This window comes from Notolepis coatsorum (genome assembly GCF_963971535.1).
Source record: "Notolepis coatsorum genome assembly, chromosome: 3".
Lineage (NCBI taxonomy): Eukaryota > Metazoa > Chordata > Actinopteri > Aulopiformes > Paralepididae > Notolepis > Notolepis coatsorum.
Genome location: NC_140167.1, coordinates 141,104,749 through 141,117,499, shown reverse-complemented (window position 1 = coordinate 141,117,499; position 12,751 = coordinate 141,104,749). Strand labels below are relative to the sequence as shown.

Genomic DNA, 12,751 nt, shown 5'->3' with positions numbered 1-12,751 from the left:
GACTGGGAATAGCCTGCTTTGTTTTGATGACCCCTCCAGTTGAGAAACACTGCTATAGGCCCTTTTCACAGCAGCCATTTTGACTTGTCATAAATGGGTGCGCAAAGGTGTAACCATAGATATAGAATAATTCATAGATAGTCCCATTATTCTGTATTTATGGTGACACCCGTATTTACCCAGCTATGACAAGTCAATCTATTGGGGAATGATGAAGAGGGTTACCTGGCAACAGGAATAGAGGTCCACCATAGTCCCCTGCCCAGTGTCCGTCCTCAGCCTGGAGGGGACTGTAGAAGTGCATTCCCTTCAGGGCCGCGTCCACGGCTGTGTGGGCGGAGGAGGAGCCGGGCAGGTACTGACTCTGAGGAGGAGGATCGCATTCAGTTGGAAGACACAATGGCAAGAAGAAGCTAGGCGATTTACTTTTAGTTTATAAAACAAATACATGATCTTAGGCTGTCGAATGTTGAATGTGTCTGAAGGTCAATGTGACTGAAAATGCTCCCAATGAGCAGGTTGGCACTGTATCAGAGTGGCCTATTGGCACTGTTAATGTGTATTAGGATCCGCATTAGTCATCATCAACGTGTTGACTATTCTTCCTGGGGTCCTCACAGATATACACATACAAATATGAAACATTCAGTGTAAATCAGTCATATATTATCACATACATAATCAATAGAAAATAAAACAAAAGGTCATAGGTGAATCCATTTCACCATACCTTTAAAAAGAACACAAAGTAAACGGAATAAGTTTGGATAACATGGCTGCAGCTACACTCATGCATGACATATATTGATTTCCTTCCGGATTATGGCTCCTTTAAGTTTATTTTGAACTGTCCTTGTTTTCCGTCCGTATGATATGTAATGGGATCCTATTCCAATATGTTATGGCTCTATACATTGCAGTTTTCTTTAGAGCATTGGTTCTAGGTAGAGGTAGGGTAAAGCGACTACTTGAAGCATATCTGGTATTATGGTCATGTCTATCATTGGTGGATAAAAGCATAGAATACAATTGAGTGGGTTTACCTAAGGTACAAATGTTCTTTAAAAACCTAATCAAACTGCATGCTAGTCTCTCGTCCACGACAGTCTAGCATGCATTCCCTCCACACTATTCCGTATAGAGCAGTGAATAGTGAGTCCTGCAGCTCTATTTTGAGTGAGCTGGAGTTTACTAAGCTCTTGCTTTGACGTGCTAGACCAAATTGCTGGGCAGTAGTCAAGATGAGACAAGACTAAAGATTGTACTACCATTTTAATTGTTGTATTCGTTAGGAGGCAAGCATTTCTTCTAATTATGGAGATGTTTCTACTCATCCTGGTAACCATGTTATTAATCCGAGTAGACCATAATAGCGCCTCCATTACTGCCCCTTTGAAACAGGCAGTCTAATTGCCATCTAGGGCTCAGCTGAGTTTATTGTGGAGAGTGAAGTGGAGCAGAGCCAGGACGCAGAGCCAGGAAGCAGAGCCAGGACGCAGAGCCAGGAAGCAGAGCCAGGAAGCAGAGCCAGGAAGCAGAGCCAGGAAGCAGAGCCAGGACGCAGAGCCAGGACGCAGAGCCAGGAAGCAGAGCCAGGAAGCAGAGCCAGGAAGCAGAGCCAGGACGCAGAGCCAGGAAGCAGAGCCAGGAAGCAGAGCCAGGACGCAGAGCCAGGAGCGTGATTTTTTTCCTAGCCTATGTTTGCGAAGACGCTCTCTGATTGGCTAGCCGCGTACAGCGAAGACCCTCTCTGATTGGTTTAGCGCCGAAGGGTCTCTTCCGCCTTGTACATATATATTCTCTGCTTCAAAGTAGTTATGCTTTGGCCCTCTTTCGAAGTGGGTTATGGTTAGGGTTAAGGTTATGGTTAGAGTTAAGGTTAGGCGGAAGAGACCCTTCGGCGCTAAACCAATCAGAGGGTCTTCGCTGTACGCGGCTAGCCAATCAGAGAGCGTCTTCGCAAACATAGGCTACGGGGGAAAAATCGCGCGAGCCAGGAAGCAGATCAAGTGGAGCAGAGCCAGGAAGCAGAGCCAGGAAGCAGAGCAAGTGGAGCAGAGCCAGGAAGCAGAGCCAGGAAGCAGAGCAAGTGGAGCAGAGCCAGGAAGCAGATCAAGTGGAGCAGAGCCAGGAAGCAGATCAAGTGGAGCAGAGCCAGGAAGCAGAGCCAGGAAGCAGAGCAGAGCCAGGAAGCAGAGCAAGTGGAGCAGAGCCAGGAAGCAGAGCAAGTGGAGCAGAGCCAGGAAGCAGAGCAAGTGGAGCAGAGCCAGGAAGCAGAGCCAGGAAGCAGAGCCAGGAAGCAGAGCAAGTGGAGCAGAGCCAGGAAGCAGAGCAAGTGGAGCAGAGCCAGGAAGCAGAGCAAGTGGAGCAGAGCCAGGAAGCAGAGCCAGTGGAGCAGAGCCAGGAAGCAGAGCCAGGAAGCAGAGCCAGGAAGCAGAGCAAGTGGAGCAGAGCCAGGAAGCAGAGCAAGTGGAGCAGAGCCAGGAAGCAGAGCAAGTGGAGCAGAGCCAGGAAGCAGAGCCAGGAAGCAGAGCAAGAGAGAAGAGTGAAGTGAGAGCAAAGGGAAATACGGAGCCGAAAGCGCAAGTAAAAAAAAAAAACAAAGAGCAAGACGATTTGGAGGAAACGTTGACTGACTCATGTATCCTGTGGCACATAACATGGCCGATCAGAGACCTCTGTATCACTTGTAAAGAGAGGACACCAGTGATGGCAAGTTAACTTCTTCACTGAACTGTCTCTTCAAACCCCTAACTATCCCGAACTTGACCACCTTGTAATTCACTAAAGATCTCCATTGTCCCTGTTCTCCCAGCTTCCCCTACACATCTCCAAGCTCTCCTCAGCCACCACTTCAGCCTACCCCCAGCCTGCTGCTGCTACAACACACACGACATTTTTTTTTGTTTTACTTATTGCCGTTTTGCACTTGTTTTTGTGTGTTATTGAATACAGTATATAATTAATTTCACTAACTACTGTTTGCCCGCCTCTTGTTCAAACCCTTATCACAAGCAATTTTTTTGTAGTGGAGGTTACTAGAGTTAACCGGTATTGGACAGTACGCTTTATTTTGCTTATTTAATTTGTTGACAGGTTTATCCTGTCTGGCGCCCAAAGCACAATTATAATTTGTTTTACATTTGATTATATTGGGCTGACCACCACTACAATGTGAGGCATAAGTTGTAAAGTGCTTTGGATAAAGGCGCTATATAAATGCAGTCCATTTACAACAACTAAATCTTTTTCTAGAAATGCCAGCTGCTTCAGTTCACACCCAGTAACACACACTATTAAGCAACCGTTATACTCGAATGTCAAAGTGGCGCTGATGCTTCACTAAACACGAGTGCTTAAAGCTGTGGCGAGACCTACTGTACGAGCAGCTGGCCAAAAATGTAACTGGCCGTCTGGGCAACCCATGTAGACATCTTGGCCTTTACACCCAAATTAGGTTTTAATTCAGCTTCAGACCTTCTAGCAAAGCTAGAATATAAACCTTATTTGGGTGTATCTCACACAAAGATGTTATGGCCTCATACATTCAGAATCTCATTAATTGTCTATGGATAGTCTACGTTTTCTTAATCCCTAATAGACAGTTTATTTGTAAAGTGTGTATTTGTCATCATGCGTATTTGTCATCGTGCAATTGCTCTTAAATTAGATGCAAATGTATTGTCATTTTACAGCACAAGTACAGTACAAAGATAATAAGTTGGCATCTAACCAGAGAGTGCAATAGCAATATACAGGTGATTAAACTGGAGTATGTATTACCCATTAAACTAGCAGCTTTCCACAAGCTTGAAGCCTGGAAGTGAGCATTCAAACATAATGTCACCCCTTGGTGTGGGGGTAGGCAATTAAGTTTGGCCGAGGGCCAAATTTTTTCCAAGCCATTGTATGGGGGGCCGGAAACAAAAACAATGGCTAATTTAATATATTGATAGTGAAAACATTTTAACTCTGTGACAGACCACCTTATAACTAAGACATACATTTGTGGCAGAGGCAGAGAATGGACAAAATAAACGAGCTGCATAGGTTGCATAATAAACTGTAAACGACATACACATTTGCACTGATACCTTTGTCTTTTTGCCATTTTATTATAAAACCAGAGACAATCGCCTCTCTCTTATCGGTCTATCTTACATTACACGCAACCAATGCGTCTATCTGACGGCCCTTTCTGTGGAGTGCACTGGACTATTGAGAAACAATAGGAATTTTCCATTGGTTCTCCCAGTCCACGTGACCATTTCTAGCATTTCCATTGGCTATAGTGACAGACATAGATATATGATAAATGGATAGATACAGCGGATTAGATGCAGTCCAGAGAAAACAACCAATCTAGATATTTAAAGATTCTATGCTTTACATCCACGCATTCTCGGAGAGATACACAACATTTTGAGATGACAATCGATGCCGATACAATAAAGCAAGTCTTTATCACAAACAAATCCAAAGATATTTAAGGTTTTACAAAACATGTCTAGTGTTGTGCCCGGCTTTAGAGGGTTAAAAGCCAAATTGTATTTTTTATTTAGTTAATAAATGTCTCGTTCCTTATATTCCTTATATACCTAATATCTTCTTCTTGAAGCGGATTCAGCTTTTTTTTGCTCTGATTTGACTTCAGTTTAATTGCATTGTTACTGTTCACATGTGTGGTGCCGTCACAGTCATATATAAGTAAAGATAAAGTTTGAATGACTTACTGAACTGGTGTTTTAATTTCACACCACACTGCTTGTTTGTTATTTCAGCACCAGGCGCTCTCCATCGACTTTTTTCATGTTGAGCAAGCGCTACTATTGCTCCTCGCTGCCTACCTGTTATTCACTCTCAACATGGATAAAACAAAGTATAATAAACATTCTTTAGGTGGTGGTGGTGTCTATTTGGACATTATAGCTAACATATAGCCTAGCCTAGTTGGTCTGATTTAAAAAAGAAAAAGAATTTGTATATATATATTTTTTTATAATTTGAGGGGCCAGATATTATTGCTGGCGGGCCAATTTCGGCCCGCGGGCCGCCTATTGCCGACCTGTGCTTGGTGTTGGTAATGGGGCTTGGTGGTGGGGCTACTCATTTGTTTACATTTGAAATCTCTGATTTGGCCTTTTAAGTAGAAATTAAGGAACTTATATCTGCATACTATTTTATCAGGACATTATCTACTTTTACTTGAGCTTGGTATATTTTCCCCCCCATCACTGACAAGGATGCATTGCTTACCGTATCCAAGCCTAGTGAATGGGCTTCAAACATGGTCTGTTCCCTGTCAGGAACGTCTTGGTCCTCCACATAGCGCCAGGTCTGTCTGCCCTCGACATTACTCAGCCTCCAGCGGGACAGGTCTGTGGCTGGCTCCGTCTTGTAGGGGCCACCTCGCCTCCGTAGGTGCCTAGTAGAGCAGTAGGTGACCGGACGCATAAAGATTTTTCCCAACCCACTTTCAGTTCCGCGTTCGGGTTCCGCGATCTGATTTGCCACTGACTGTTCTCTCAGCGTCAATCGCGTTACGCCTAGTTCTGCCTCTAACAGCCTGCTAGTATACTGGTTAAGCTTGGCGACATTCGAAGTGGCTCTCTTTCGAAGTTAGTTAAGGTTAGAGTTTGTCGGTGGTCTATCGCCCTGCTCTAACCTTAACACATTGACCGCCAAAAACGGCTTACGACGTGTTTGCTGGCCATGCTAATTCTGCCAATATATCACCCATACTACATAAAGCATTTACTGACGATCACGGAATTATAAACGACCCCCCCCCCCCCTTTCATCCGCGCATGATGAATCATAACGTATACGATCATGTACAGTTGAATTTTTTTAATATAGCGGGTCTAGGGAATAGACGACAATTGATCATCTATATATGCGTTTATGCCTATAACTCACGTTCTATGAATTACTGCGGAAAACGATAAAAACATACTTATATTCAATATCTATTATCCAATAGATAATATAATCCTAAGTATTTTATTGTACGCTGATGATATTGTTTTGTTTGCAGAAAATGAAGCAAATTTACAAAACATGTTGAATATTATGAGTTCTTGGTGCATGAAATGGAGACTTGCGATTAACAGTGAAAAAACACAGATTATGCACTTCAGGGAAAAACACGAACAGCAGAGTAGCCATAAGTTTCAATTTGGACCAACGCCCCTGATTTACACATTCTTATAAATATCTTGGTTTCACCTTTAATGAGTACATGTGCTTCATAGAAGGAAGGAAAATAATGTCTGAGTCAGCAGGAAGGGCGCTAGGGGGCGTGTTGAGTAAAATGAAAGTGTGCACTGACCTTGGGTTTTCAACATTTACACAATTATTTGATTCAATGGTGGGTTCTGTTTTATTTTATGCTGCTGGAGTATGGGGTTTTGATGATGCACCTGAATGTAATGCGATCCAGAACCAGGCCATAAGATACTTTTTAGGAGTCCATAAATACACACCAAAAGGGGCTATAGAAGGGGACATGGGGTGGGACTCTTGCTTGGTCAAGCAAAAAGGTGAAATGGTGAGGTTATGGAACCGCCTGGTCCAGCTGCCAAATGGCAGGGTGACAAAAAAGATTTTTAATTGGGACAGAGCACACGGTCATCCCTGGTCAAGAGAGATGTCCATGATTTTTTCTTCTACTGACTTGAGTATGATTTTTATGAACAATTTGCAGTGTAAGGTTCACATAATTAAAACAAAATTATCAACAATCCATCAGGATAAGTGGAAGGTGGAGATTTTGAAAAAACCTAAACTTAGAAAATATGTTGCAATTAAAAATGAGTATTTTACTGAACCTTATGTAATGTTAAACTTAAAGAGAAGACGGAGGTCTCTGTGTGCCCAGTTGAGGTCTGGCACCCTGCCATTGGCGGTGGAAGTGGGTAGATTCCAGGGTAAACCTGAGGAGGAGCGGTTGTGTGTTCTGTGTGATCTGGGAGTGGTGGAGGATGAATATCATTTTGTTTTTTATTGCCCTTTGTACACCACTTTGAGGAGGGCTTTATTTGAGAAAATTCAAATTGTAAACCCAGATTTGTTTTGGCAGTCTGAGAGTTGTATGTTGAGTTGTTTTTTTGTGGAGGACATATTCGGTTTTGCAGGATTTTTGGAGAAGGCATGGCACCTGAGACAAAACACACTGTATCCTATATAATTGTATTTGAATTCACCTTGTTTTTCTGTTTATTTACATTGAGTACAGCTTGTGTTATATTACGTTTTATTGTATTTTCTTGTATTTTTTTATGGCCATCTTGGTCTATGTCATTTGTTAAGTAATTGGTAAAGTATATTATTATATACTTATTGTTATGTGTCTTGTAAGCCCATATGGGCTGGGCATACATCTGTATGTAAGACACGAAAATAAAAAATATCAAATCAAATCAAAAAATATATTCTAGAAGGTATTTTTGGAAGAATCTATGAATGAAAAAGTATAACGTCCCTACATCCTGAACGATAGATAATCGATGTTGAATGGGCCATAGTAATGTCAATTTAGCAATACAATTTAAAAAGTTAGAGCCCTGCAAAGAAGGTGAACATCTCCATAGGCTTAGACTGGTGGCAGTGAGCCTACATTGATGGATAGAAGCGTGGCAGGGAATGTTAACCAACTTCGAAAGAGAGCGACTTCGAAAGAGTCGCCAAGCTTAACCAGTATACTAGCAGGCTGTTAGAGGCAGAACTAGGCGTAACGCGATTGCCGCTGAGAGAAACGTCAGTGGCCAATAAGATCGCGGAACCCGAACGCGGAACTGAAAGTGGGTTGGGAAAAATCTTTATGCTGACCGGACGCCTGTATATTTTCCCCAACGGAGTTTCACTTCCGCGTTCGGTTTGCGCGATCTGATTTGCCACTGACGTTTCTCTCAGCGCCAATCGCGTTACTCCTAACAAACTGGTTAAGCTTGGCGACTCTTTCGAAGTTGGTTAAGGTTAGGGTTAAGGTTAGGGTTAGGATTAGTTGGTTAGGGTAACAGCCTGCTGGCGCGATTGTTAGGAGTAACGCGATTGGCGCTGAAAAAAACGTCAGTGGCCAATCAGATCGCGCAAACCGAACGCGGAAGTGAAACTCCATTGGGGAAAATATACACGCTGACTGGACGCGTGTAGCCTTTTTACAACGCATCCGCGTTTCCGGATTCCCGTTTGGCGCTCTGATTGGCCAGGTCATGTGACATGTGCGCCCAATAGCGTGTTTGCCCATAACCGGCGAAAGAACTTGCCGTCACGCTCTAAGACAAACTCTTACCTTAACCAACTTCGAAGAGTGCCTAAGCTTAACCAGTGTAGAAATTTGCCGTCCCACGATTGGCGCTCATGTCACATGACCTGGGGACCCTGATGTAAACAAGACGAAAGTCTTTCTCTGGTCTGCATCCCCTTAACAATTGTGTGTATTGAGCTGTACTGTATTGTACCCATTCTGCAATCTGTTAATAAAGTTTTCAATCAATCACCTGGCCAATCAGAGCGCAAAACGGGAACCCGGAAACAAGGATGCGTTGGAAAAAGGCTTCAAGCTGACCGGACAGCAGGGACATTATAACAGCGCACACACCTGACGCACTATTATTGGGACTGGAGTGGACTGGATCAATATTATTTCAATACTTTACTAATCCCCAATAGGCGATAACACAATATTTTTTTAATATTTAATATAATGGCTTCGGCTGGTAGTAGTAAGTAGTCACTTCTGACGTTCTGTTCTTAAAAATACTGGCTGGCTAGTGGCTACCGACAATCGAATGACCACCGTGGCCGATGGCGATGGGTGAAGTTTCTGTCAAAGTTACCTTTGTCCCGAGATTTTGATCTTTATATCACAAGTTTACCAAAGCTTTAAAACTCTAAATCTCACAATCATCCGTGTACTAAATTGTGTGGTTACAACAAGAGAGAGAAGGAAAACACGTATAAATGTCACATTCTAGACTACAAAAACAAGAATACTTACGTTCCTTCAGTCATGATGTGCGGATTTAATTTCTACCTCAGCTGCTCGTCTGACCCGCCGCCTTCCTGTAGATGCATGTAGTGTCAGAAGTTAAAACAGACAAACAGCAGCAGCAACATAGATCTCCCCCAGCGCTAACCTGGCGCTGCCTTCCGATGTGTTCTGTCAATGGAGAGATATGAGCAGGGACACGACTCTCCAATCAGAAGTTAGATGGGCGGGGACAGGGTGGATGACCCTCCAATCAGCGTGTCTATAGGATAATGACTGGTGGTCCGCCGAGTGGGCGGAGTCTACGCAGTTCGTACGACCGCATGGCCACACAAACACAAACACAAACAACAAGGGAGTTTGATAAAAGAGAACCGATGAATATCATTCAGGCTTACAAAAATACGTGTTTGCTGCCGCCGGCTGACAGATTACACTCCATTTAAACAGTTAACTCCGCCCTCACTGTTAAACACAAATGGAATGCGGTCAGTGACAACTATTTAATTAACTCTGGAATAATTATGAGTTAGGTCGCCCCTCATCAATTTGTAAAACCGTTACACTCGAACGGCCAACCAAATGGTAAATACGAGTGGGAAACACGGGCAGGTTCCATAATACCAGAGTTTACGAGTTGAATTGAATATCGTATATGTCACAAATGTAACTACTAAATACATGTATGTCATGTATGACCCTATGCCATAAATGTCATGCATGTTGTGTACGTCATAAATGTCACTATGAATTGAAAATGGGGGACCCTGATCAAACGTCTTTCTCTGGTCTGCATCCCCTTAACAATTGTATGTATTGAGCTGTACTGTATTGTACCCATTCTGCAATCTGTTTTCAAAGTTTTCATTCATTCATCATGACGTTTCACTGACCCTTCACCTTTTGTGGAGCAAATATACTTTCTTGTTAACATGGAGTATCATGAGACGTCATCATCCGAAATAATCTGTTCCGAATCTGCTGCCTAGCACACCAGAATGCCATTACCTTGCATTTACCATTTGGTCACATGATACATTTCCGACTCGACAGAACCGACCAATGCACAATACAGTAAATGCTACACAGAAAAGGAAAAAAATATTTAGATCAAAATATGTTTTATTCAAGGATAAGCTCCGACACAAATACAGAACATACAGCCTATACACATGAAAAATTGGCAACAACAAAACCGGAGCCATTTCTTAGTAGTTGTAGGTCCTTCGACAGCTACACCCCAAAGTCAGACAACGTATTAAGGGCACTCAATATAAGTAACTATTATTGTGACTTTAAAAACACCTTAAAATGGACATATCATATTCTAGGTTCATACACGACAAGCCTCAGAAATCCTAGTGAATTCTTACATTAGTCCAAATAAACAAAACAAAACTAAAAGTAATAAAAAAAAATAAGAAGAAATGAGACCACACAGCAGGAATGATGCCACCTGCTACAATGTTTTGTTTGGGTTTTCAACTCATTGGTTAGTTTGATCACCTCTGTTCATGCTTTGTTTAAGTTATCAGATATTATACTATATATCTGGCACCAGTCAGTCTAGACAGAAATTACATAATTAAATATATATATATAGTATAATATCAGTCAATGTTTGTTTGTATATGTTCAGTGTTTGTATATAATAGTATGTGTGAAACCAGGAAGGTTCGCTGTAGTGGAAACTAATGGTGACCTGGATGAAGAATGTGTGTAGGAACCCTGTTTGTAATAAAAAAGACAGGATCAGTCATCTACAATATTCAGCAGGCCGCTCAGCTTCATTCGGCAGGCCAGCTCCTCTTCCTGACTAGCCAGGATCTGACGTTCGATATCCTTCAGTCGCCAGGCCATGGATACCGGTGTGCTCTTAGGCCAATCTGCTTCTTCTGCTGGCTCTGCAGCTTCTGCCTCCTGGAAAATTGGGACAATGCCACGGAGAGCAATTGCACAGTTTCAATAAAAATAAAAGTTCACATGTAAGATCATAATTTGGGAGGGGATGGGGTTCATTTCTAGAGAAAATTTGACAAAATAAAAAATAGTATGTTTTGACATAACATTTGTTTTGTTTATTTACACAGAAAAAAACAATTACATATAACAATTACATATAATCCACAAAGACATGTGAAGGAGAATTGCCTAAAACCCCTCTAGGGCCTTGTATGTGGCATTCTCCAAGAAGCAAAATGATAGACAGATAACAATATAAAATCTTTTTATAGAACTATACACAAAATAAACAAATCTGGAGATGATTCACTTGATAAACATTGAGGATACCCAACTTAAGAAATAGAGGCTGAGAAGAATGACTTTGATGTACACAGCTGATTATTATAGAGCTCGTTTCTGCAGACGGTATGGGCTCAAATTTGGTCTGAGGAGTACTACTACTACCCCAAACTAAATTACAGTAATTGATATATAGGTAAACCATAGAATGATATAACATAGTGGCAACCTCAGTGCTCATCAAGTGACGTGTTTTTCCAAGAATACCAATACTCTTGGTCATTCTTGTAGTTATGGCCATGATAAAGATTCATCAACGTCACCGCTCTTCACGCAGCATGTCTCAACAGTTCACCTGAATGGCCTGGAATTGTGGGTCAGTTCATGTACAATGTCATTGAACAATGAACACTTAGTCCAAGTGGAATTTAAGCTACCATTAGACCCACTGGCCATGCACTCCAAGTCTGAGCACAGTGACCGATTGGTTTGCAGATACTGTACTGTAAACAAAGTTTGTCCGAGGGTAGCAACAGTTGTGATTGGAGGGTCAAGAAAAGAGGGTGGGGCTTGATAGGTAAATTGCTCAAATGAACAGAATAACATCAGTCTGCTACATTAACAAAACTCACTGGATCAAAGTGAGTCTTCTGCGAGTGCTGGTATTCCTTCCTACATACAGGGAGAGTTCAAGTATATCTGATTTGATGCAAACTGCAATTTCAATCCCTCCGAAAAGCACTTGCACAATTTCTTTTTTTTGAGATACTGGAAGTAGACAATGTTAGGATTTGTTACCATAATGTTAAGCATGCTAGTGTGTGCTAGGTGAAGCATGAATGTTGCTTAGTAACAGAGTTTATAATGCTTCATGCCTCCGAATCACTTCCAATAGCATGGTCTTATTACCACCACTGTGAATGCTACACAGACACTCTGACTGCCGTCACCCCCACTACCATTATTTGCAACGAGGCATAGTGCACTTTATATCCTTTCTACCACTACACTGTGAACTGAATGTGCAATACTGTTACAATGTCACTCATGCCTTATTTTTCTACTTTAATTCTCTTTTTTAAGATTCTTTATTTCAGCATAAAACATTTGATTAATATTACATTTTTTGTTTAAGTCTATATTTTGTGATTTTGTGTGAAAGGTGGACTAGCAAAGTAAGATATTCATTGTACGGTGTAACTGTCATATGACAAATAAATATCTTGAATGCAAACAAATGCTAACATTTTCTGCCTCCCAATATCTCAAAATCCAAATCACTTCCAGTTTGTGTCAAATCTTAAAACATGGACTGTCCCTCAGTCTACAGTGTGATGTCATACCTGTGTGAAAGAGGAGTGTCTAGCCTTGGCAGTGTGTGTTGGCATGGAGAGGGTGGAGGATGGCTGGAACAGCGGCATGGAGAGGAGGGTGGAGGATGGCTGGAACAGCGGCATGGAGAGAGAGTCAAGGGGGTCGGCGTCCAGCCAGCACTGAAGCTGCTCCATACTCCTG

The 12,751-nt window shown here is 42.1% G+C and overlaps 2 protein-coding genes across 2 annotated transcripts in view; both read right to left on the bottom strand.

Annotated features, from left to right (window-relative positions):
- Nucleotides 1-9,135, bottom strand: part of lss (lanosterol synthase (2,3-oxidosqualene-lanosterol cyclase)) — a 119,722-nt gene extending 110,587 nt beyond the window's left edge. The window contains exons 1-3 of the mRNA XM_084309580.1: nt 9,002-9,135; nt 5,257-5,425; nt 226-364 (exon numbers count right to left, since the gene is read on the bottom strand). Coding sequence (XP_084165706.1) covers nt 226-364; nt 5,257-5,425; nt 9,002-9,015 — 322 coding nt within the window. The 5' untranslated portion in view covers nt 9,016-9,135. The remainder of the gene's footprint in view (nt 1-225; nt 365-5,256; nt 5,426-9,001) is intronic.
- Nucleotides 9,136-10,108: 973 nt separating this feature from the next.
- Nucleotides 10,109-12,751, bottom strand: part of mcm3ap (minichromosome maintenance complex component 3 associated protein) — a 63,560-nt gene continuing 60,917 nt past the window's right edge. The window contains exons 28-29 of the mRNA XM_084310640.1: nt 12,580-12,748; nt 10,109-10,912 (exon numbers count right to left, since the gene is read on the bottom strand). Coding sequence (XP_084166766.1) covers nt 10,745-10,912; nt 12,580-12,748 — 337 coding nt within the window. The 3' untranslated portion in view covers nt 10,109-10,744. The remainder of the gene's footprint in view (nt 10,913-12,579; nt 12,749-12,751) is intronic.